Source organism: Dryobates pubescens, chromosome 35, assembly GCF_014839835.1.
Source record: "Dryobates pubescens isolate bDryPub1 chromosome 35, bDryPub1.pri, whole genome shotgun sequence".
NCBI lineage: Eukaryota > Metazoa > Chordata > Aves > Piciformes > Picidae > Dryobates > Dryobates pubescens.
In genome coordinates, this window is record NC_071646.1 from 8,304,502 (window position 1) to 8,328,573 (window position 24,072).

General features: G+C 62.6%; 1 protein-coding gene across 1 annotated transcript in view; it reads right to left on the minus strand.

Annotated features, from left to right (window-relative positions):
- The window catches only part of LOC104309263 (receptor-type tyrosine-protein phosphatase V-like), a 39,876-nt gene extending 16,657 nt beyond the window's left edge, over positions 1-23,219 (minus strand). The window contains exons 1-20 of the mRNA XM_054176279.1: positions 22,729-23,219; positions 21,595-21,658; positions 19,388-19,654; positions 17,327-17,593; positions 16,542-16,808; positions 14,904-15,176; positions 14,135-14,395; positions 12,680-12,952; positions 11,952-12,221; positions 10,907-11,176; positions 9,621-9,893; positions 9,098-9,370; positions 7,738-8,007; positions 6,992-7,264; positions 5,977-6,249; positions 5,275-5,547; positions 3,706-3,972; positions 3,052-3,330; positions 1,831-1,965; positions 1,520-1,730 (exon numbers count right to left, since the gene is read on the minus strand). Of these exons, the coding sequence (XP_054032254.1) occupies positions 1,520-1,730; positions 1,831-1,965; positions 3,052-3,330; positions 3,706-3,972; positions 5,275-5,547; positions 5,977-6,249; positions 6,992-7,264; positions 7,738-8,007; positions 9,098-9,370; positions 9,621-9,893; positions 10,907-11,176; positions 11,952-12,221; positions 12,680-12,952; positions 14,135-14,395; positions 14,904-15,176; positions 16,542-16,808; positions 17,327-17,593; positions 19,388-19,654; positions 21,595-21,658; positions 22,729-22,794 (4,805 nt within the window). The 5' untranslated portion in view covers positions 22,795-23,219. The remainder of the gene's footprint in view (positions 1-1,519; positions 1,731-1,830; positions 1,966-3,051; positions 3,331-3,705; positions 3,973-5,274; positions 5,548-5,976; positions 6,250-6,991; positions 7,265-7,737; positions 8,008-9,097; positions 9,371-9,620; positions 9,894-10,906; positions 11,177-11,951; positions 12,222-12,679; positions 12,953-14,134; positions 14,396-14,903; positions 15,177-16,541; positions 16,809-17,326; positions 17,594-19,387; positions 19,655-21,594; positions 21,659-22,728) is intronic.
- Between the last annotated feature and the right edge of the window lie 853 nt (positions 23,220-24,072).

The window sequence follows — 24,072 nt, forward strand, 5'->3', positions numbered from 1 at the left end:
CAGAAGCAACGGGAGGGAAGCAGAGAAGGAGAAGGAGCAGGTCCCAACCCAACACCAGGGACCTGGACTCCACTCACTGGCAAACCAAAGGGCAGCTCTCAGTCCTACTTCCCTGGCAGGGCAGAGCTCCCTCCTGCACCCTCCCTGTCTTGCTTTCTCCTGTCCCAACACTTTGGTGACTTCTCCCAGCAGTCAGCAACCCTTGCTGTAAGCTTACAAGGGCTGGGAGTGCCAGGATGAGGCACAAAGGCTTTGAGCTGGGAGAGGGGAGACTGAGAGTGGAGATGAGGAAGAGATTCTTTGTAGTGAGGCTGGGGAGACTCTGGCACAGGCTGCCCAGGGAGGCTGTGGCTGTGCCCTGCCTGGAGGTGTTAAGGGCCAGGCTGGATGAGGCCTTGAGCAGCCTGGGCTGGTGGGAGGTGTCCCTGCCCAGGGCAGGGGTTGGAACTAGATGGTCTTGAAGGTCCCTTCCAGCCCAACCCATTCTGTGATTCTCTAAACAGAAATCTTTCAGGGTCTGGGGGATCCCTCTGCCAGAGCAGTGCCTGGGGATAGGGTCCCTGCTTGATGAAACTGTGAGCAGCTGAATTAAGAGGCCTGCCCAAGGCTGTGAGCCTCTCTGTGCAGCAGGAGCCCTGCTTTGCTCTCAGCTGTGCTAAAGGTGCCCTAGAGTGAGATGTTTGTATGTTCACAGAGTGCATTGGGTTGGAAGGGACCCTCCTAGGTCACCTTGTTCACCCCCCTGCAGTCAGCAGGGACATCTCTGCTAGATCAGGCCCAGGGACACATCCAGTCTGACCTTGAATGTCTCCAGGGATGGGGTCTCAACTACCTCTCTGGGAAACCTGTTCCAGTGTCTCCCCAACCCTCATGGTGCAGAGCTTCCTCCTGGTGTCCAACCTAAACCTCTCTTGCTCCAGTTTCAAACCATTGTCCCTGGCCCTTGGAAGCAGCCCCTGCCCAGCCTTCAGATATTGAAATGCAGCTCTGAGGGCCTCCTGGAGCCTTCTCTCCCCCAGGCTGAACACCCCCAGCTCCCTCAGTCTGTCCCCACAGCAGAGGTTCTCCAGGTTTCTGATCATCCTTTTGGCCTCCTCTGGCCCCTCTCCATCAGCTCCAGGTCCTTCTTGTGTTGGGGGCCCCAGAGCTGGGCACAGCCCTGCAGGCAAGGTCTCCCCAGAGCAGAGCAGAGGGGCAGGATCCCTCTCTCCAGCTCTGGCCACACTGCTGTGGATGCAGCCCCATTTCAGTTCTCACCTAGAGGTGGAAACTGCCCACAGCCAGCCCCTGCCAGCCTCAGCTTTCACCTCTGCTCTCCTTCCCCTGCCCACTCACACTGCTTGACACCCCCCAGATGCCAGCCCTGGCACCCCTCAGACTCTGCTTGGTGAAGCAGCCCTCAGGTCCACTGCTGGGGAGACCTGGGGAGCATGAGGGTGAGGTGACATGCAGGAGCCAGTGGTGGCAGCTGGCAGGGCCATGTGCAGTCCCTTTTGGAGGGGGGATGTTGGGGACTCACCTGTACTGCTCGTTGGCTTTCAGCTTCCCGTTGCAGGTGGCCCTGGACCGGCCGCACTCCTCGGTGCCCAGCGCCACTCGCCAGGTCTCGGGGGAGCTCCTGGGGCTCGGCTGGAAGGGATTGGGGATGACCACAGCCAGGTAGGAGTCCTCCATCCCATAGTAGTGGTCATACCAGGTGCTGGACATGATTTCCTGGGTGGGCCTGAGCACTGAAGGGGAATGCACAGGGCGAGAGCGGCAGTGGCACAGCACAGCCCCGGGGAGCCGCTGGGCTGTGGGTGCCCCGGGCAGGGCACGGGGGGCACTCACCTGAGCGGTTGGTGGTGGCCACCACTCCGTAGAACTGGATCTGTCCGTTCTCCTCGCTGAACAGCTCGGAGGAGATGATGACTGCAGAGCTGGCCTCCACCTGGAAGCTGTCTGCCCGCAGGGGGGGAGGCAGAGCTGGAAGAGGAGGGAGCAAGCACAGCCTTGCAGTGTGCCCCTGCTCCCACAGCCACACCACACACTGCTGAGTGGTCCCAGCACAGCCTGCCCAGAGCCCTGCCCCGCTGCAGTCCAGTGCAGGACCACAGAGGGCTCACAGTTAACCGAAAGAGTCCCCAGGACTAATCACAGAATCACAGAGTCATTCAGCTTGGAAAGGACCCCTGGGGTCACCAAGTCCAACCACTGACCCTGCTCTGCAGGGTTCACCCCTGAGCCATACCCCCAGGCACCACATCCAAACGACCCTCAAACACCTCCAGGGTTGGGGACTCCACCTCCCTGGGCAGCCTGTGCCAGTGTCTGAGCACTCCTGATGTCCAGCCTAGCCCTGCCCTGCTGCAGCTTGAGGCCATTGCCTCTTCTTCTGTCACTAATGACCTGTGAGAAGAGACCAGCACCAACCTCTCCACAGCCTCCTTCCAGGCAGCTGCAGAGAGCAGTGAGGTCTCCCCTCAGCCTCCTCTTCCTCACACTAACCATCCCCAGCTCCTTCAGTTGCTCCTCACAAGATTTACTCTCCAGGCCCTTCCCTTCCTTGCCCTCCTCTGCCCTGGCTCCAGCACCTCCACCTCCCTCTTGTGTGGAGGTGCCCAGAGCTGGACACAGCTCTCCAGGTGTGGGCTCAGCAGTGCCAGGCACAGAGGGACAATCCCCTCCCTGCTCCTGCTGGGCACAGCATTGCTGATCCCAGCCAGGAGGCCTTTGGCTCTCTTGGCCACCTGGGCACTGCTGGCTCCTCTTCAGCTGCTTGTCCCTGAGCACCCCCAGGACCCTTTGTGCCAGACCCTTCCCAGCCACACTGCCCCAGGCCTGCAGTGTTGCTTGGGGTGGTTGTGGCCCAGGTGCAGGACCTGGCTCTTGGCCTCGTTGAAGCTCACTGACATTGGCCATGGATCCAATCTGCCCAAGCCCCTGCAGAGCCTCCCTGCCCTGGTGCAGATCAGCACAGCCACCCAGCTTGGTGCTGTTTGCCAGCCTCCTGCTGACCACTCTGTGTGTGGCAGCACCGTGGGACGAGGCTGTGGGCTGGAGGGGACTCACCCTCCAGGGTGGTGCTGCAGAGCAGAGTCACAGCCTGGCCCCTCAGGCTGTTCCTGCCCACGGTGCTCACGGCGATGCGGTAGGAGCTGTTGGGCCCCAGCCCCTCCAGCCTGGCCTCGCTCCCAGGGCTGCTCACGAGGGACATGGGGGTGGGAGAGCCACCAGAGAGTCTCTCTGTCACCACCTCGTAGGCCTCCACATCCCCAGCAGCGTTAGTCCAGTTCAGGTAAAGGCTCCTCGACTCCGGTAGGCACCGCAGGTCCTGCACTGGCTCTGGCTCTGCGAAGGGCACAGGGCAGGCTCTGACCTCCCTGGGCTGGAGGAAGCCCAACCTCAGCCCAGAGCTGCTGTGGTGCTCTGCTGCCTGTCCCTAGGTCAATGGGAGAGGAGCAGAGATGGGAGCTGATCTGGGACAAGGCAACAGCTCAGGGCTGGGCAGGTGTCCCTGGGAGGTCTCTGCAGAGAGGCTGCTGAGCTCCACAGGTGGCCACAGGGTGGTGGCAATCTCTGGGGTGGAGCTTTCCTCATCTCCCACCATGAGCACTGCCCATGCTGCTGATGACACCCCAAGGGCTGACCCAGCCTGGAGCCCCAGCAGGCACTTCTTCCCCTCCCACCTGCTCTCCCTGCATCCCCATGCCAGTGCATACCCACCCATGGGCACTGCCAAGGGCTTAGTGCTGCTCCAGTAGGGCCCAGCCACACAGTTCAAGGAGACAGAGTAGTTCCGGCCTGGGACCAGCCCCTGGAGGAGGTGCTGGACTTGCCCTCTGCCCAGGGCATGCCTCCAGGGCTGGGAGCTGTTCCTGGGGTCCCGCAGCCACAGCTGGCAGTCGTCCTGCCCAGAGACACTGCCCCAGGAGATGAGCACCGTGCCCTGCCCCTCGGGCACTGCAGAGAGGTTGCTGGGGACTGAAGGAGCTGCAATGGAAAGCAGAGCAGGGGAGGGTGGCTGGCATGCACGTGTCCTGCTCCATCTCTGGTGGCCCCAGCCACCTCCCTGGGCAACCTGTGCCAGTGTTCCACTACCCTCATGGTGCAGAACTTGTTCCTCACATCCAAATCTGCTCTGTTCTAGTTTGAAGCCATTGTCTCTCATCCTGTTCCTGCAGGCCTTTGGGAACAGTCCCTTGTAGCTGCAGTCTCCTTGTAGCTCCCTTCAGGTACTGGAAGGCTGCTCTGAGGTCTCCCTGGAGCCTTCTCTTCTCCAGGCTGAACACCCCCAGCTCCCTCAGCCTGTCCCCACAGCAGAGGTTCTCCAGCCCCCTGAGCATTTTTGTGGCTCTCCTCTGGACCCTCTCCATCAGCTCCAGGTCCTTCCTGTGTTGAGGGCTCCACAGCTGGACCCAGCCCTGCAGGTGAGGTCTCCCCAGAGCAGAGGGGCAGGGTCACTCTCTCCTTCTCTGGCCACACTGCTTTGGATGCAGCCCAGGCTCCCCTTGGCTTGCTGGCTGCAAGCTCACACTGCCTGCTCCTGGCCAGCTTCTTCATCTGGCCACTGATAGCATTTCTGCAGCTCCTGGCTGTCACTACCAGAAGTGACCTTTAAAGGGCAGCTGGAGGACATGCAGAGTGAGGAGCATGAGGAACTGTGCTCTTCCTCTTGCTAATTAGCAAGTTTCATTAGAGACCTGCCTGAAGGGCTCTGCCCCTGACTGCCAGCACCCTGCCCGGGGCTGGCTGAGCGTGGGAGCAGGGCCCTCTGGAGTGCCCAGGCACAGGGCAGGGGCTGTGGGGACAAGCACATGAAAGGGCTCATTGTGCTTATCTGCAGCTTCCACATTCCTAAACATCCCAGAAAAGCCCAGCCTCTGCTTATCCCCATGCCAGGGATTTTCTGAGTGCCTGGGAGAAAGGCTGGGGGAAGTCCCCCCCTGGCTGGAGGAGGTCCCCCCCTGGCTGGAGGTGTCCTCTGCCAGAGCAGCCCTGCTGCCCTGAGGTCCCTTGCTGCTGCTCCTCACCCAGCCTGGAGCCAGCTCCTGTGAGGAGCAGGGCCACGAGCTGCAGGTGCCCCCTGGAACAGTAGCCACAGCTGCCAAGCTGCCCTGTGGGCAGCAGCAGCATCCTGCTCTCCCCTCCACCAAGGCCTTGCACAGCGCAGGATCCCCTGGGTGGCACCCACAGCTTGCAGGCAGCAGTGCCAGCTACAGGTGCTGAGCCTCCCCAGCTGGGGAAAGCTGACCCTCATGCATGATACAAGGACCTCCAGCTCTTGCCACTTACTTGTCCAGTCACTGATGTTCCCTGCAGAGGCTGCGTAGGGCCCTGCCATGGCCAGCACCTCCAGCAGGTATTTGTGCCCTGGAGCCAGGCCAGAGAAGGTGAACTTGCTGATGGCTTTCCCAACAGAGACGTTGGCTGCCAGCACACCTGAGCCTGAGTGGTACAGCAGGAGCTGGTAGCTGTCCTGCCCTTGCGGCTCAGCTCTCCAGGACACACTCAGCCTGTTGGGGTAGCCCTGGTTTGTCATGTGCACCTTACGGGGTGCCAGGGGGTCTGCAAAGACAAGATGGGAGATGTGCCAGGGTCTGAGGGCACTGCCTGGGTGCCATGGCAGTGACATCAGAAGGGAGGCACCACACAGGCAGGGCACTTGGCCTCGGCTGCACGGCAGCATCCAGCAGCTTCCCCAAGCTTCAGTGGTGCCTGCCTGAGCCAGGACAGCCCTGTCCCAGCTGCAGACAGCCAGAGGTGGGTGAGGAGGGAGCACCCAGCCAGGCAGAGCAGAGGGGAAGGTGAATCCTCTCCACTGCTGCCTCCCCTGTGCCTCTTCAGCTGGGCTGGTGGAGCCGGCAGTGACGGTGGCACTGCCCTGGGGCTCAGGCAGGGCTCGCTGTCTGCCATGACGGCCACCAGGGCAACCTCCTTTAGAAGGAGCTTTGTGAGCGCCCAGCGGGTGCCCGCGCCCTGGGAGCAGACACTCACAGGTCCAGTTGCTGACGTTCCCTGCAGGCGCTGGGTAGGAGCCTGCCACGGCCGCCACCTCCAGCAGGTATCTGCTCCCCGGGGCCAGTCCCGTGAAGGTGAAGCTGTGGATGTCTCTGCCCAGCGAGCTGACAGCCGCCACGGTGCCCAGCGGTGCCCGGTACAGGGTCAGGGTGTAGCCGTCCCGGCCCCCGGGCGCGGCCGCCCAGGCGGCGCTCAGCCGGTCAGGGTGCCCCAGGCTCAGCAGGCGCACGGCGGCCGGGGGCAGGGGCCCTGGGGAGGCACCAGGCCTGGGTTAGGGACTGGGTGCCAGGCAGAAGGAGACAGACAGAGGGGACGGGGTACAGCAGCAGGACGAGTGTTCCCTGCCTAGGGGAGGTCTATGGCTAGGGCTGGTAGACCACCTGTGGCACACTCCTCATCCTCCCTTTCCCTTCCTCATCCTCACCCGTGATGCTGCTCACCCCCCCTGGTCCCTCACGTGCCAGCCCTACCCTCACCCTCATCCCCACAGCCAAGCTGGAGCACCTCGGCCACTGCCGCTTGCAAGGGTCCTCCAGTGCCCAGCTGGCACAGCTCCTCTGGCCAGCCCTGAAATCTTTCTGGGTAGGGAGAAGCATTGGACTAGGCCCTGCCCAGGGCACAGCTCCCTGCCCCTGGCAGCTGGCCCCTGCACCGTTTCATTCAGGGCCCCCCTATGGCAATATGGTTTGTACCTGCTGCCGAGACCCAGTGAAGGCACAGTGCTGCTGCACACAGGGAGGAGGGGTGGCAGGGGGACCTTACCTTGTGGGCACAGCTGGGCAACCCCTGCCTGCCAGCACCAAGCATTTGTGCAGGTCTGGAGCTGCACATCCCCATGAGGGTAACCGTGCCCTGCACTGACGGCTACAGGCTGCATGCATGCAGGACTCTGCACCCTCCCAAAGGCACCAGGTGCCCTGTGAGCCCCACAGCTCTCTTCAGCACTGCCCAGGGGTGCAACATCTGCCGGGGGCAGCACTCCGCCACTCACGTGTCCAGCCGCTGGCGTTGGGCGCTGCCGCCTGGTACGGCCCAGCTGTGGCAGCGGCCTCCAGGGAGTACTCACAGCCTGGGGTCAGGCCCAGGAAGGTGAAGTTGTGGCTGTCCCTCCCGAGAGAGGCTGTGGCTGCCACGGTGCCCAGCGGTGCCCGGTACAGGGTCAGGGTGTAGCCGTCCCGGCCCCCGGGCGCGGCCGCCCAGGCGGCGCTCAGCCGCTCAGGGTGCCCCAGGCTCAGCCAGCGCAGGGCGGCCGGGGGCAGGGGGCCTGGGGAGGAAGCAGAAGTCACTGCCAGGAGCCACATCTGGGCTGGGGCAAGGGCATGCTTCATGCCTGTGTGCAGTGTGTGCTGCAGGACAGGGGGCAGCCCTGCAGAGTGCCAAGGGCTGGCTTTGCCCCTGGCTCTGTGGCAGCTGCCAGAGCCTGTGGACAGGCACAGGGGTGGCAGCGCCACTGGGGCACACACAGGGGGCACACACAGGGGGCACACACTGCACCCAGCAGGGCATCAGCACGAGGGCACCGGTGTGGGTGGGAGGGGAAGGCAGAGCCTGGCTGCTTCAGGCTGGCCTCTGGTTTGAACAGACAGGGGAGAGCTGGGCTGGGGCGGGGCTGGGGCGGGGCTGGGCTGGGGCAGGGCTGGGCCTGGAAAGGGCTGGGCCTGGAAAAGGGCTGGGCCTGGGGCAGGGCTGGGGCAGGGCTGGGGCAGGGCTGGGCCTGGGGCAGGGCACCATACTCACGTGTGCAGTGGGTGACATTGGGGGTGGTGCTATGGAAAGGCCCAGCTGTGGCCCTCACTGCCACACTGTAATAGGTGCCAGGGCTCAGGTTCCTGAAGATGTGACTCCTGGCACCTGCCCCCAGCAGCGTGTGCCCAGCCTGGCTGCTGGAGGCTGTGTCATAGACATCCACCACATAGCCTTCCCCTCCTCGCCCCACTGCTGCCCAGGACACCTGCAGCGTGGTGGCAGAGGGGCTGCCCAGGGTGAGGTTGGCAGGGACCAAAGGATCTGTAAAGCAGAAGGGAGGCAGTCAGCCCCCAGGTGCCACTGCTGATCACTCAGTGCTAGGAGGTGGCTGCTTTGCCCAGCAACTCCTCATGCTGGGCTCTAGCCCCCAGCTCCCCCTTGCATGGTGGCCAAGATGGGCATCAGACTTCCCCAGAGAGCAGCGTGGGGACGGGTGGGCAGAGAGCAACACAATGTCCAGAGCCTGCAGCTGGACATGCCAGGGGAGACACCCAGAGCCTTTGGGGTGGGTAGAGAGGATTGGTTCTGGGTCAGGGAAGGAGTGAGGACAGTGAGCAGAAGGCTGTGACAGCTCTGCAGCAGGAGAGGCAGAGTGGGCTGGGGAAGGGGGCAGAGGGTGCTCTGCAAGGCTCAGAGGGAGAGTCTGAAGCAAAGTGGGGTGCTGTGTCCAACCCAGCCCACCAGACCTGGGGGTGTTGCTCAACAGCTGGCTGAACATGAGCCAGCCTGTGCCCAGAGGGCCAAGAATGCCACCAGCATCCTGGCCTGGATCAGCAGTGGTGTGGGCAGCAGGAGCAGGGCAGGGATTGTGCTCCTGTGCTGGGCACTGCTGAGGCCACATCTCAAGCACTGGGTTCAGTTCTGGGTCTCTCACTCCAAGGACATTGAGGACTGGAGCAGGGCCAGAGAAGGGCAACAGAGCTGGGGAAGGGTCTGGAGAGCAGGGCTGAGGAGAGGCAGCTGAGGGAGCTGGAGATGCTCAGTCTGAAGCAGAGGAGACTGAGGGAGACCTCATTGCTCTCTGCAGCTCCCTGAGAGGAGGCTGGAGCCAGGGGGGGGTTGGGCTCTGCTCCCCAGGCTCAGGGGACAGAAGGAGAGGAACTGGCCTGAAATTGTGCCAGGGGAGGCTGAGGTTGGAGAGGAGGCAAAATGTCTTTGCTGGAGGAGTGGTCAGGGCCTGGCAGAGGCTGCCCAGGGAGGTGGTGGAGTGCCCATGGCTGGAGGGGTTGCAGTAAGCTGTGGCCATGGGGCCAGGGTTTGGTGGCCATGGGGCCAGGGTTGGGTTGGTGTTGGCCTGGGGGAGTTCAGAGGGCTTTGCCAACTCAAACACTTCCATGACTCTGTGACTCACATGTCCATTGGGTGATGTTGCTGGAGGAGGCTTCCAAGGAGCCTCTCACAGCAGTGACCTGCACAGCAAACCTGCTGCCTGCCTCCAGGTGAGCCCAGGTGAGGTTCTGGGCATCTGGACTCAAGGTCTGGAGCCCAACCCTGCTGTGGGCACTGAGGCTGTACAGAGTGACTCGGTAGTGGTCCCTCCTGCCAGGGGGTTTGCTCCAGCACAGGTACAGCTCTGAGGAGCTGCCTGGGTTGGTGAAGCTGAGGTTTGTTGGTGCAGCAGGAGCTATGAGAAAAGAGACAACATGAGTCAGGGAGGAGAAGATCCAGTTCTGAGCACACAGCCACCTCCAGGGGGAGTCTCACTTGCCCCAGCAGCACCCAGGTCAGCCAGCAGCACAGGGCACAAGGCTGTAAGAGGCAGGAGAGGGCTGCAGGCAGCATGACTGCAGGGTGCCCTCCTCTCCCTGGGTGCTAACATGCTGGAGCTCCCCACAGTGCTCCCACCCAACTCACCCCCGTGGATGGATGCTCACCTGTGCAGGAGGTGATGTTCCTTGGGAGGGACTGGTAGGGTCCAGCAGCTGCCCAGATCCCCAGCAGGTAGCAAGTTCCTGGTTCCAGTCGGGTCAGGGTGAGGTTGGTGCTGTCCTTCCCCACCTCCAGGCTCCTTGCTGGTGCAGCAGAGCCTTCCTCCTGCACACTGAGCAGGTATCTGTCCCTCTGCCCGTGAGGGGTCTCCCAGTGCACAGCCAGAGCCCAGGCAGTGCTCAGAGGGTGTGCAGAGAGGGAAAGAGGAGGCAGTGGCACTGCAGGAGAGAACCAGCGTCAGAGGGGACAAACCTGAGGAGCTCAGGACTGCCTCTGGTGTGGGAATGAAGCTGAGAGCTGCAGGACTGAGAGAACCTCCCTGCTGCCTAAAGACTGATGACAGCTGCTCCCTGTGGCCCTGCTGATCACTGCCTCTTCACCACGGGCTGAGCCCCCTTGCTCCAGGTGTCACACAGAATGTCAGGGGCTGGAAGGGACCTCTGGAGAGCATCCAGTCCAACCCCCTGGCAGAGCAGGGGCACCCAGGGCAGGGCACACAGGAACACATCCAGGTGGGGTTGGATATCTCCACACCCGCCCTGGGCAGCCTGCTCCAGGCTCTGTCACCCTCATAGTGAGAACTTCCTCTGCCTCAGCTTCCACCACTGCCCCTGGTGCTGGCATTGGGCATCACCCAGCAGAGCCTGGCTCCAGCCTCTGGGCATCACCCTGCACAGCTTTAGCAACATGAATGAGGTCACCCTCAGGCTCCTCTCCAAGCTACAGAGCCCTCAGCTGCCTCAGGCTTTCCTCACAGGAGATGTTCCACTGCCTGCAGCTCCATGGCTCTGTGCTGGACTCTCTCAAGCAGTGCCCTGAGGGGCCCAGAACTGGACACAAGACTCCAGCTGTGGCCTCAGCAGGGCAGAGCAGAGGGGCAGGAGAACCTCTCTGACCTACTCACCACAGCCCTTCAAATGCACCCCAGGATGCCCTTGGCCTGCTTGGCCACCAGGGCACATTGCTGGCTGAGGGGCATCCTTCTGGCCACCAGCACCCCCAGGTCCCTTCCCTCCCCACTGTCCCAGCTGAGCTGCTAGGCTCACCATGGCTGAGAGCCCCCCGAGAGCCTCAGCACCTCGGGTAGGAGAGAGGCACCGGTGGGGTCGTGGGGACATGGTCTCAGAGCTCTCCTGCAGAGCAGCCCTGGCACCCCCTTGGCTGCCAGCCCCTCCCCCGGTGAGGGCCAGGCCGAGGCAGGGTGGGCTGGGGGCGGGGGCTGGGTCCCTACCGGTGTAGCCGACGGCAGTCTGGGAGGAGGTGCGGTGGGGCCCGGCCTGGGAAATGACCTGCAGGCGGTAGCGGGAGCCGGGCACCAGCCCCCCCAGCGCCAGCTGGGAGACGCCGCGGGGCACAGACAGGTTCCGGACCACCTCCAGGGACTCGGCCGCCGAGAGCTGCACCAAGTGGTCTCTGCCACCCCCTGACTCCACCCAGCTCACGAGCAGCTCCTGGGGGCTGCGGCCAGGCTGCAGAGTCACATTGGCCAGGGAGAGTGGATCTAGGGGGAACAGAGGGAGAGCCATGAGGTGGTGGAGGAGAGCAGCTGGAGAAGCCAAGACACAGCCTGCACTGCTGCACAGGGCTGGCTGCCAGCGCTGCTGCCATGCTGGGGGACAAGCAAGCTGCTGCACACCACAGGGCACAGATGTCAGGGGCTGGAAGGGACCTCTGGAGATCTTCCAGTCCAAGCCCCTGCCAGAGCAGGGCCACAGAATCCAGCACAGGGCACACAGAACACATCCAGACAGAGCTGGAAAGGCTCCAGAGAAGGAGACTCCACAACCCCCCTGGGCAGCCTGCTCCAGGGCTCTGTGACCCTCACAGTGCAGAAGTTCCTCCTCATGCTGAGCTGGAACCTCCTGTGCTGCAGTTTCCATCCTTTGCCCCTTGTCCTATCACATGTCCCCAAGGCACTGCTGGTGGCACTGAGAAGAGAGCACTCAGCTGCCCACTGGGCTTGCTGTTCCATGGGGACAGAGCAGTAAACCCATATAGGTCTCTGTGATTCCTCTTGCATCCCTCTCCCACCACTGCCTTGCTGACCCTGAGGTCACAGGTGGTCTAGGGAGGCAGAAGGTTCAGCTTGGCTGGGGAAAGGCTGAGCTGGCTGGGGCCAGAAGCCAACACATGGCACCTAAGTGGTGGCACGAGTCCCCAGCCCCGAGGCAGAGGGCACACAAGTCTCATCAGAGCCCCTTTGCCACCCAGACACATCCCTGTCCCTGCTGCTCTTGTGGGCAGTGCCAGGATGCCCTCTCCCTGCTCTCACTCACAAGTCCACTCCGTGGCAAGGTGTGACGAGGATCGGTAGGGGCCAGCGAGGGCAGCGACCTTCAGGAAGTACTGAACGCCAGGGGACAGGCCCAGGAAGGTGTAGTTGTGAGTGCCTGGCCCCACGGAGATGTTCCTCTGTGCTGCATGGCTCCTGCTGTAGAGCTGGAGCTGGAACTGCTCCACATCCCCAGCAGCCTTGTCCCAGAAGGCAGCGAGGCCCAGCGGGCGTCGAGTGTTGGTCAGGGTCACACCAGCTGGAGCCAGGGGGTCTGAGAGGGAAGAGACATCCAGGGGGTGAGAGGCAGTGGTGGAGCTGCTGTGGTGTGGAGTGGAGGCCTGCAGGTGCTTGTGCTGAGCACCCTCCACTGCATGTCCCTGGAGGGCACAGGTCAGAAACCAGCCCTGGCATATCAAACCCCAGGGCAGAGGAGCTTCTGCTGCATGCCAGACATGGCAGTGGCTGCCCACCTGTGCTGCCCACCTGTGCTGCCAGCTGGAAACGTTTTCTGTCTGCAGGAGGAGTTTCTCCTGCACTACTTCCAGCCTGGCTGGATGTGGCTCTGGTTGTCCTTCCACTGCTTGCCTGTCTGTGCAGCCCTGCCCCTGCTTCCCCCACACCCCACACATAGTCCACAGCCTGCCTTGCTCCCATGCCAGGAGCTTTCTGCTGCTCCTGGCACCATGCAGGCAGCACTCTGAGCAGGGCTGGCCAGGGGGGCACACTCACAGGTCCAGTCTGTGGCTGCTCTCACAGGGGATCTGTAGGGCCCAGCCACGGCAGCCACCTCCAGCCTGTACTGTCTCCCGGGGACCAGGTCCTGGAAGGTGACATTTGTCCAGCTGCTCCCCACAGTCATGTTCCTGACCTGCTTCTGGGACTTGGTTTCCCAGAGGGTGGCTGTGTAGCTGCTGGTGCCAGCAGGAGCTGCTCTCCAGGAGGCTTGCAGGGAGCTGCTCTGGCCCTGATTGCTCAGGGTCAGCTGCTCCAGGGGCAGAGGATCTGGGAAAAGAAAGTTCTAGAGTCAGAGCTGGCCTGGGCTGGGCTCACCTGGCAGAAGGGCAACCCAGACCTGCTGGGGCTGGAGACTGCCTACATCCACAGAATCACTGAATGCCTGGGCTGGAAGGGAGCTCCAAAGCTCATCCAGTCCAACCCCTGCACTCAGCAGGGACATCCTCCACTGGATCAGGCTGCCCAGAGCCCTGCCCAGCCTCACCTTGAGCATCTCCAGGCATGGAGCATCAACCCCCTCCCTGGGCAACCTGCTGCAGTGTTCCAGCAGCCTCCTGCTGCAGAACTTGCTCCTCACATCCAATCTAAACCTGCTCTGACCTTGTTTGAAGCCATTTCCCCTGGTCCTACCACTACATTCAGGTGCTTTGGCCACCATCCCCCCTGCTGACACCCACCCACCCAAACACCAGTGTGACAGGGACCAGGCCAGCACAGCCTGGTCCTGGAGAAGGTGGTGGGTGAGAAGGTCTGGACTAGGGTGGTGGGGAGTGGTTCCAGGCAGATGCAGCCTGAGCAGTGCCACAGGGAGGTGGCCTAAGGGAGAAGAATCAAAGAATAATTTAGGCTGGAAAAGACCTTTAAGATCATTGAGTCCAGCCATGAACCCAACACTGCCAACTCTGGTGCTAAACCAGGTCCCTCAGCACCACATCCACACATCCTTTAAACACCCCCAGAGGTGGGCACTTCACCACCTTCCTGGGCAGCCTGTTCCAGGCCTTGACAACCTTTACAGGGAAGACATTTTCCCAGTATCCAACCTAAGCCTCCACTGAGCACAATCTGAGGCCATTTCCTCTCATCTCATCACTTGCTGCTTGGCAAGAAGAGCCCAACCCCCACCTGGCTCCAACCTCCTTTCAGGGAGCTGTAGAGAGCCATGAGGTCTCACTCAGCCTCCTCTTCTCCAGGCTCAACACCCCCAGCTCCCTCAGCTGCTCCACCACAGATTTGTTCCCTAGCCCCTCACAAGCTCTGCTCACCCTTGTGCTGGGTGGTTGGGGTTCAGAGCAGGACCAGAGGCACCCAGCAACACCTCTGCTCTCCTCCTGAGCTGTCTCACTGCAGGATGCTGCAGATGACCCAGGCCATCCCATGCCCCGAGGGGAGGAAGGGCAAGAAGCAGCGGGGAGCCCGGGGCTGGCTGTGGGCAGGCTTGGCACTCACATGTCCAGTTGGTGATGCGCCGGGGGGCAGATGTGTGGGGGCCAGCCAGGGTGCTGACCTCAAAGGCATAGAGGGTGCCAGGGTGGAGGCCTTCGAATGTGAAGTTGGTGAAGCCTCTGAGCAGCAAACTCTTCTTCACAGGGTGCCCCACGGGGCTGAGCTCCAGCAGGTAGCCCTCTCCCATGGCCTCCTCCCAGCTGGCCAGCAGGCTGGAGGGGCTGCCCTGGCTGGACAGGCTCACAGCAGATGGTGCTAGTGGCTCTGCAGAGGACAAGGACAGGATCATGAAGGTCACTGCACTGGGACAGTGCATCTGGCACCCAGATCTCTCCCCTGACACCCTGCAGTGCTTCCCCCACCAAACACAGGCAGCCAGGTCTGCAGGGAGAGCCTTCTACTGCCTTGTACCACAGAGGCAGGGGCAGTCCCTCCCAACACAGCTTCAGGCTCCCAGGGTGGCAGCTCTGGGACAGCACCAAGCATGGCTCCATGAGCCACCTGGGAGGGACTGGGCACAGGGAGATGCTGCTCTGGGGGCACTGGTGGTGCTTCACTACCCATCAAACCATCAGCTGTGAGCAGAGGGAGGGGAAGCTGCCCTGAAGCCCACCAAACCCCGAGTCCAAAGGACACCAAGCGGGATCCAGTCTTGCTTCATGCCCGGTGCTGCCTCACACAAGACTGCCAAGGACCTCCGAGTCCCTGCCCCCGTCCCCGCCCCCAGGCAGCAGAGGCAGCCCCGGAGGGACCTGCTGGGCTCTCTGCTTACGTGTCCAGGCTGCGGGGCCGAGGGCCGAGGCGCGGTGGGGCCCTGCCAGCGCCGTCACCCGCACCCGGTACTGCCTGCCGGGGCTCAGCCCGTGGAAGGTGAGGCGGCTGCTGTCCCCACCCACAGAGATGTTCCTTGCGGGGGCACCGTCCTCCCCCTCCTGCAGGGTCACCAGGTACAAGTCCCTCTCTCCTGCTGGGCTGCTCCAGCGAGCCTGCAAGGAGCTCTGATCCTCTGTGCTGCTCAGGGTCACGTTGGCAGGGCTCAGGGGGTCTGGAAGGGAAGGGCATTGTGTGTGTCAGCACCACGTCTGGGCCCCGGGCAGACCTGAGCCTCGCTACCTGCCGAGCTGTATCCAGCCTCAGACACCCTCTGGAGCGTGGAGCCTCCACTCCTGGCCTGGCAGAGCCCAGAGAGAGCTGGCAGCCCTGCTGGGAGCTTTCTGAAGGTGCCACTCCTCTTGCTGTTAGGAGCTTATGATACTCCCAGGAACTGGCCAGGACCAGACCCCTGGCTGGACACCCCTGGCTTGTGTGCCTGGCACCAGGGACTCCTGCTCAGCTGGGTCAGAGCTGCAGGCAGCCAGAGGGAGGGAGCAGCCTCACTCCACAGCTGACAGCTCAGCTGGGGCTGTGGAGAGCTTCCAGGCTCCCAGCTGCAGAGTCAGCAGGGAGCAGGCTCCAGCTTTCTGGCCTGGCAAGAGCAGCAGGAAGGAGCTGGAGTCTTGTCACCTGGTGGCAGCCAGCTCCTGCCAGCATCTGCCTGACCACTGCCTCTGCCCAGGGCCAGGAGGAGTCACTGCCCACAGCAGGTCTGAGTCTGCAGCTTGGCAACTCCATATCCTGTTGTTGCTCACTGAGGAGGACAATGCTTGCTGGGCACTCCAGCTGAGTTTGGGTCTACCCAAGAGGCCAAACCTGCCCTCTCCATTCCCCTCCTGGTTTTCCTGGGACCATCCAAGAGTCTGGGACCAGAACTGGGGGCATGTGCTGTGGATGTGGCATTTGCAGCAAGCCAGGACCATGGTGGTTGGAAGCCACTCTCAGGGCCTTTGTCAGCCTAAGGCCAGAAGGGGAAGTTGCCTTGACTGGTGCTGCCTTCAATTTCTTGGTCTGCCCGAGGCTGGCTCCCTTGGCTGTCTGCACAGCACCTCACACCTTAGGGCCATCCACCAGGGTGAGGCTGTCAGGGGCTATCAAAGTGTACCCTTGACAGCAACCAGGGTCCATTTCCTTCCAGAGACCCCCAGTTCAAACCAGACAAACTGTTGTTCCCTTGCCTCCTGCTTTCTCTGCTGCCCTTGGACACCCCTGAGGCATGTGAGAGCCAACCACAGCTGCACTGAACACCAGTGGGATCTGCTGCCTTTCCATCCTCCTCCTCAGGGAAAGGCCACAGGCTGAAGGTGGAGCAGTCCACAGAGAAGCAGGATGGCACTGGATGGAAATTCTCCTGCCCAGGGGACTCTGTGGCCTCAGCATCTTGGTGCCACAGAGGCAGGACCCAAAGAGGCTTTGGGCCAAGTCCAAGCAGAAGACTTGCCCGCAGCACCCAGGGCTCTGGCAAGGAACCTTTGGATTCAGAGGCTGGACCAGAGGCAGGGAGAGTCAGAGGCACCGAGGGGATGTTCATACTCACATGTCCAGGCAGTGGCATTGGGCCCTGCCAGAGTGTAGGGCCCAGCCGTGGCATTCAGCCCCAGCCAGTACTGGGTGCCAGGCTGGAGATGCTGGAAGGTGTAGCTGGTGAGGCCTCTCCTGGCTGACAGGGTCGTGGTCACTGTCTGGGTGAGGAGGTTGTGGAGTGCGAGGTGGAGCCAGGCAGCCCCTGCAGCACCCATCCAGGAGGCAACCAGGCTGGTGCTGGAGCCTGGGCTGAGCCTCAGCTGGGTGGGGACAGAGGGAACTGAGGAGAAAAGCAAGAGGCAGTGAGGCTCAGCACTGGGCTGGGGTTCCGCAACCCTCCTTTCTCCCCAGGGTCTCCTATGCCCACAGCTGCTCTCCCTGCTGCCAGGGGGCTGCCAAGGGATGTCTCTCCCATGTCCCTTCCTAGGGGATCTGAGGAGCTCCTGAGGTCCCTCCAGAGTGTCACCCTCTTCCAGTTTGCAGGGCACAGAGGGTGGCAGCCTGAGTAATGCAACATCTCTGAATCTCCCTCCCAGGATCTTTTGCCAGCATCCTCAGACTGCCTGCTCCTGCAGGGACGTGGAGCACACAAATCCAAGCTGGGTGCTCCAAAGCAGGGCTGAAGTGTGAGGCTCTCCCCTCAGCCTGGCACTCTGGGCTCACAGCTGCTCCCCACCCTGCACAAATCCCCATGCCAAGCCTCCCCACTCCAGGGGCTCCACAGCCAGCCAGCCCCTGTGCTGCACCCTTCCTCCCCAGCCCTGCCCGCCGCGGGCAGACACAGCCCTCCCTGCCTACCTGTCCACTGGTGGGCAGTGGTGCTGGCCCGGGCGGACCCCGCCAGGGTGCTGAGCCGCAGGGCGTACTCGCTGCCCGGCAGCAGCCCGCGGAAGAGGCAGGTGGAGGCGTCGGGCGGCAGGGACACGTCGCTGACCAGCGCCTGGGAGTCGCTGTGGTAGAGGCGCAGGTGGTAGCCGTCCCGGTGCCCCGCGGCGTGCAGCCAGGAGGCGCCCAGCGAGGCAGCGCTGCCGCTGCTCAGGCGCAGGCTGCGCACGGGGGAAGGACCTGCGGCGGGCACGGCGGCGTTGGCAGCCTGCACGGCAAGGCCTGGCCTGCCAGGCTGCTCAGGGCTGGCGAGACAGGGCCTTCCCTGCTGAGGACCCACCAGCAGGCTCCACGAGATCCAACCCCGCCGAGCACAGCCCCATCCCCAGCCTGCCAGCACAGCCCCATTGCCCCAGCCCCATGTCCTCCCTGCCAGCCTGTCCCGCGGGTGGTGTGGGCTGAGCCATCCCCTAGGAGCAGTCTCTGCAGTCCCTCTGAGCTGGGCAGCTTGGTCAGAGAGCACTCCAGGTGTGCACTGAGAAAGGAGAAGCCGTCAGGGCTTGGCTGTGAGCTCATCTGCTGCCAGGTCCTCTGTGCCTGCTGACCCTGTGGGTCCTGCCACCCCCCTGAGCAGCAGCCCTTGCTCCCTGCTGCCACTGCTGCTGGCTGACACCAGCCCTTCTCCTGCCCAGCCCCAGCCCTCCAGCTCTACTCTGCTCTTCTAAGTTCCACCTTCTCCTGTGCTGTTTGATTCAAGGATCTTTTGGAGAGATGCAGGCCAGGGCTGCCATTCCCCCTGAGCTGGGGGCTCACTAACCCTGCCCCCTTCCCCCAGCCCTTGGCAGCAGCCAGGGAGGGCACAGAGCAAGGTGAGACAGAGATGTGCCAAAACCATGGAGCAGAGGCTGCTTCCTCACAGCTCCTTCTAGACCTGCAGGCATGGAGGTCTCTGCAATCCTCCCCACAGGCTGGGCCTGCTTTGGCCTCTTTATCACAGAATCACAGAAACACTCAGGTTGGAAAAGACCTCAGGATCACCAAGTCCAACCACTGACCCTGCCCTACAAGGGTCACCCCTAAACTATGCCCCCAAGCACCACATCCAAATGACCCTCAAACACCTCCAGGGTTGGGGACTCCACCTCCCTGGGCAGCCTGTGCCAGTGTCTGAGCACTCCTGATGTCCAGCCTAGCCCTGCCCTGCTGCAGCTTGAGGCCATTGCCTCTTCTTCTGTCACTGATGACCTGTGAGAAGAGACCAGCACCAACCTCTCCACAGCCTCCTTCCAGGCAGCTGCAGAGAGCAGTGAGGTCTCCCCTCAGCCTCCTCTTCCTCACACTAACCATCCCCAGCTCCTTCAGTTGCTCCTCAAGATTTACTCTCCAGGCCCTTCCCTTCCTTGCCCTCCTCTGCCCTGGCTCCAGCACCTCCACCTCCCTCTTGTGTGGAGGTGCCCAGAGCTGGACACAGCTCTCCAGGTGTGGGCTCAGCAGTGCCAGGCACAGAGGGACAATCCCCTCCCTGCTCCTGCTGGGCACAGCATTGCTGATCCCAGCCAGGAGGCCTTTGGCTCTCTTGGCCACCTGGGCACTGCTGGCTCCTCTTCAGCTGCTTGTCCCTGAGCACCCCCAGGACCCTTTGTGCCAGACCCTTCCCAGCCACACTGCCCCAGGCCTGCAGTGTTGCTTGGGGTGGTTGTGGCCCAGGTGCAGGACCTGGCTCTTGGCCTCGTTGAAGCTCATTGACATTGGCCATGGATCCAATCTGCCCAAGCCCCTGCAGAGCCTCCCTGCCCTGGTGCAGAAGACAGAGCATGCACCCTGCCCATGCAAGGCACAGGGACAGGACCCTCCCTCCACACAGATGAGGGAATGACTCCTGGGTCTCTGAGGATCAGAGAAGGACTCTAACCCTTTAAGGAGTGAGGAGAAGCCCAAGCTCCCCAGAAACTCCATGCAGATCTGTGCCCCACACCCTGCAGAGCAGTGTGACAGTCCCTGGTAGGAGCACTGGGACCCTGGGGCACTCCTTACTTGTCTGTGCAGTCAGGGTCTGGCTGGTGGTCTCCATGCAGGCAAGTGTGGCCTTCACCTCAATCCTGTAGTGCGTGCCAGGGGTCAGCCCCCGGAACCAGAAGCTGGTGGCGTTGGGTCCAGCAGATCCATTCTGCAGCGGAGTGCCAGCCCCCAGCGAGAAGAGGGCAAGCAGATAGCCCTCAGCCTTCCCCTGGGGCTCGTCCCAGGACACCAGCAGGGAGTCTGAGTGGCCATGGTCACTCACACTGAGGTTCAGGAGGGTTCCTGCAGAGGCAAAGCCATAACCCTCAGCAGGGAGTTGGTGCTGCTACGTGTCCAGCCTGCAGGGCCAGGCTCCCCAGCCCGCCCACCCTCACTGCACACCTTGGCAGAGGCCTTCATCATGGGCACAGCCCTGCTTCAGTCAGGCCTCCCTACCCCAAGGGCTCCAAACAGCCTTTGGAAAGCACAAGAAGGCTCAGAACCTCCCCTGGGCTGGGGTCAAAGGCACCACATGAAAGAGATGTTCCTGAGCATGGTTCATCTCCCCCACTGGAGAGCAGCCAGGAGGCCTCAGGCCAGCACAAGCTTTGTCTAGGCAGCCCTGGCAGAAAAGGAGCCCTAAGTGGGTGTTTCTCACCACCTTGGCTGGCTTGGGGCCCCCAAAAGGCATTGAAGGGCTCAAGGTCCACCTCGCAGCAGCAAGTGGCACAGCAGGATGGACATGGCAGTGGCACTGTCATGCTCCTTGCAATAGTCTCTGCCTCAGTGTGGGCTCTGAGTGCTTTGGATGATCCACGCACTGCCCCCGCTCCTGCCCAGTGCAGGGATGCCAGGGGAAGGCCTGCACACCATTTGCATGGCCTCCTGCTGAGCCGCGTCGCTGCCTTGGCCTTGCCGCAGGGCCGATGCGGTGGCATCCAGCTGGAGAGCACTGGGGACAAGGGAGTGGCACACAGGGCTTGGCTGACCTGGTGGGTCAGTGGCCAGGACTCTTCATGAGTGCCTGCCCTTGGAGCTGCTCAGGAGCCACCTACACAAACAGGAGCCAGACCACACCTGTCTGTTGTGAGCAAGCTGGCACCATGCCCCTTGCAGGCTCCACCTCCCCACAACTCCCCCAGCAGATTGCCAGGTGCTGCCCATGCCCAGCCTCACTGCAAGCTCTGTGCTGCCCTCAGCCTTTGGGTGCTGAGAGACATCGGTGTGACAACTAGCACTTACAGTTGATGATGTGCAGCGAGCTGTGACAGGCTGGCATGGGCTGGCACGGCAAGAAAGCTTCAAGCAAGCACAGTGTTACCCCAGAGGGCTGCCCAGGGGCTGCTTTTGGAGAGAGAAGGAGGAGCAGTACAGGGTGAACCCCAGGGCAGGGGCACCTCTGGCACTGCTCAGCTGCCCTGTGTGGTACTGCTCAGCTGCCCTGGGTCTGGCGCTGCTCAGCTGCCCTGTGTGGCCTTTGCACAGAGCTGGACACCTTCAGAGCTATGTTCAGCTTCTGTCTGGAGGCTGCTGCATGAGAGCCTCACTCTGCAGCTGAGTGCAAAAGGAGTTGTGGAACTTGGATGCACACAAGAGAGCAGCACCCCTGGGAGAGTTCTTCTCAGTACCAACTCTTAGCAGCTCCGGTGCAGATTTAGGAGCAGGTTGCTCAGGAGGGGTTATCTGAACCCAGCTGGGAGTCCCTGGGCTGGGTTTGTACACCTGGGCCAGCTGCTGCCCTGAGCTGCCCTTGCAGTCAGCAGAGCTGCAGCAGCTGGTGGAGCACAGGCCACGGCTGAGCTCCCTGAAGACAGCCAGCAGTGCTGTGCCCTGTGCAGAGTTCAGCCAGGGATGGTTCTTCATTGCAGGCTATTTCTTATCTCATGAAGGTATGACCTCTCCACCCCTCTGTGTCTGCTTCTCTCAAGTTTCCAACAGACTGCACCACCTGCCCCCATCTGTCCCTTGGCCATCACCTTCTTCACCTCTGCAGTACAAATGTGTTCATACCTGACATGAGCCAGAGGCTCAGCACCCTGCAGCCCTGAGCTCCATGAACCCTGCTGGGTGCTGGGGGAAGGTGGGTCTGCCTCCCTCCCCTGCCCCAGCCATGATCTGCAGCCAGTCTAAAGCACAGCTTTACAAAGCTGCTCTTAGCTCCAGGACTCCTGGCCCAGCACACGCTCTCATCTCACTGCTCCCAGAAACCAAGGCCACCTCCTGCAGCCTTTGCTTTGACTCACCTCCATCACTGTGTGCATCCTGTCCCTCCAGCCCTGCTCCTGCTGTCTGGTTGCATCCCTCACCCTGGGGAAATGAAGGTGTCAGGTGAGAGGGGCAAGCCAAGGTGGTCTGAGCTGAGACCAACACCTGAGAGAGGCCAGGTACGTGTCCCACCCTGCCATGGCATCTGGGGGCTGCCAGTCTCTGGGAACTGTGACTCCTCTTCCCAGGCACACTCAGGTCCCTGTCTCACTGGAAAGGAGACCTTCAGCAGATGTAGCTTGGGGGCTGCCCTGGTCCTGGGACTGCAGACCAGCATGGGGCCACTAAAACAGCTGGGGCACAAGAGGAAGACCTGGGGAGGGAGGCAGCTCTGGACAGGCGCCAGCTACCTCGTTCCCTCTGCAGACAGTCCTTCTTCACAGGATCATGGGAGGGGAGGATGCAGGGACCCCAGGCTTCAGTCCAGCTGCCATGCCCCACAGGGTGCAAAGCAAGGACTTTGGCCTGTGAGCTCCGGAGCTGCCAGTGCCCCCCCGAGCTGCCAGCGGCCCCCGGAGCTGCCGGTGGCCCCCGGAGCAGAGGGGGCGCTGAGCACAGTCGCGGCACAGCTGCCTCCCCGCAGCCTCCAGCGAGCAGGGTGTGCCCTGCCTTAGGTCGAGGCTGGTTCCCTCCACATTAAAGGAAATCTCTCTGCCCACTCCCAGTCCTGCTAGAAGCCACCAAAGAGCAATCATCCCTCTGGAGCTATTTCCCTCTCGACTCTGGGGCTGACTCATTCCTGGCTCCCCAGCCAACCGCGGGGCTCCGGCTCCTTGGCACCGGCAGCCTCCAGCCCGTTCCCGAGCGAGGAGCTGGGCAGCCATGGCAGCAGGGAGACGCTGCCAGCCCGGGCGCTGGGGGAAGTGGGGGAAAGAGGACAGAGCCAGCTCCTAATTGCAAACGCTGCTAATTGGGCGCAGCTGCAGGGCCGGGGAGGCCGCCCGGAGCCCCTCGTCATCCCGCACGGGGCAGGGCTATGCGCGGCCCCCGCTGCCAGCGAGCACCGAGCCAGGAGCCTGCTCGGCCAGACTGGGGGTGAAGGGACAAGGAGCTCCCTCTGCCAGGGCTCGCAGGAGCTCGGCCAAAAGCAGGGTGAGGAGACCAGGACTTACCTCTGCCAGGGCTCCCAGCAGCCACGGCACCCACAAGAGAAAGAGCGGCAGCAGCGGTGGCCTCATGGGGAGCAGGGCAGCTGCAGATTAGAGGGGGGACAAGTTGGAGGCGGGGGGTTAGCTTCTTAGCAGTGGCTGTCCCCAGCCAGCCCCTTCTCCCATGGCAGCGGGGGCTGTGTCCCCGCAGGCGTTCCGAGCGCGGGTGACAAGGTGACATCAGTGGGGAGCGGCGGCGCCTGCCAGCGAGCTGCACATCAGCACTGCCAGCGGTCTTGGGGCAGGAGCGGAGCTTCTCTCCGGGCTGGAAGGAGTCCGGGGGGAGTTGCGCCTCTCGCTGCCTGCATTTGCTATTGTTCCCCTGGAGCTGTGTTCCTCTGCGGTGGCTCCGCAGCTGTCCCTGCGTGAGCCTCTGCCTGCTGCGGCCGGAGAGCGACCGCCCGGGGGCCTTGGAGCGAGGGCTCTGGCTGGGGCTGTGCGGGGCTGCAGCCCGCTCTGGCCATCAGAGAGGTTCCTCCAGAGTTGTGGGAGTTGGTGCTGAAAGGGGAGGAGAGGGGAGGAGACAGGACAAGCACAGATGGCGGCTGCGAGCCGGAGGGGAGTGCCCAGACCAGCCCCCAGCATGGGGAGGAAGGGCGGACGGCAGCCTGCGGCAGCTCGGCTGGGTTGCTGGAGGCACTGGGATGCTGGAGGCACTGGGAAGCTGGCACGCTGCTGGCACGAGTGTGGCCCCAGGGTGCTGTGCACCTTGCAGCTGTGTCTGTGCCTGCCTGGCACCTTTGTGCTCCCTTTCCCTGCATGTGCACAGATGTCTGCAGTGGGCACTGCTGGGGAATGGGAGCTGTGGCCACGCTGGGTGAGGATGGTGCCTCTGTGTGCTGCCCCTGGCACTGGGGCAGGCACACTGGAGGTGAGGGGGTGCATGAACTGCAAGAGGCTCCTGCAGACTGCTCCCCACAGGTGCAAAGGTGCCCAGACTGTGCTTGGCCCCTGGGAGGGTGGGCTGGGGCTGTCTGCTCACGGTCTGTGGAAGCTGCCCTTGGCAGGCTGCCGTGGTAGCTGTGCTCCTGTGCTCGGTGCAGGGCCCTGTGCTCGGTGCTGAGCTGTGGCTGTGCAGTGCATGGCATGGTGCCAGCTCTGATTCAGAGCAGGGATGCCATTGGCTTCACATCAGTGCTGGAGACCTGGGCCAGTGCTGGAAGAGGGTCAGGGATGCATCCAGGCCGGAAGCTGGCGCAGCCTGTGTGGCCGTGGGAGTCTCTCCCAGTAGTCAGCACAGGCACCGGTGGAGGCCATCCAAGCTCTGCTTACTGCTGTGAGCTATCACAAGCTGTCAGAGGGGGACAC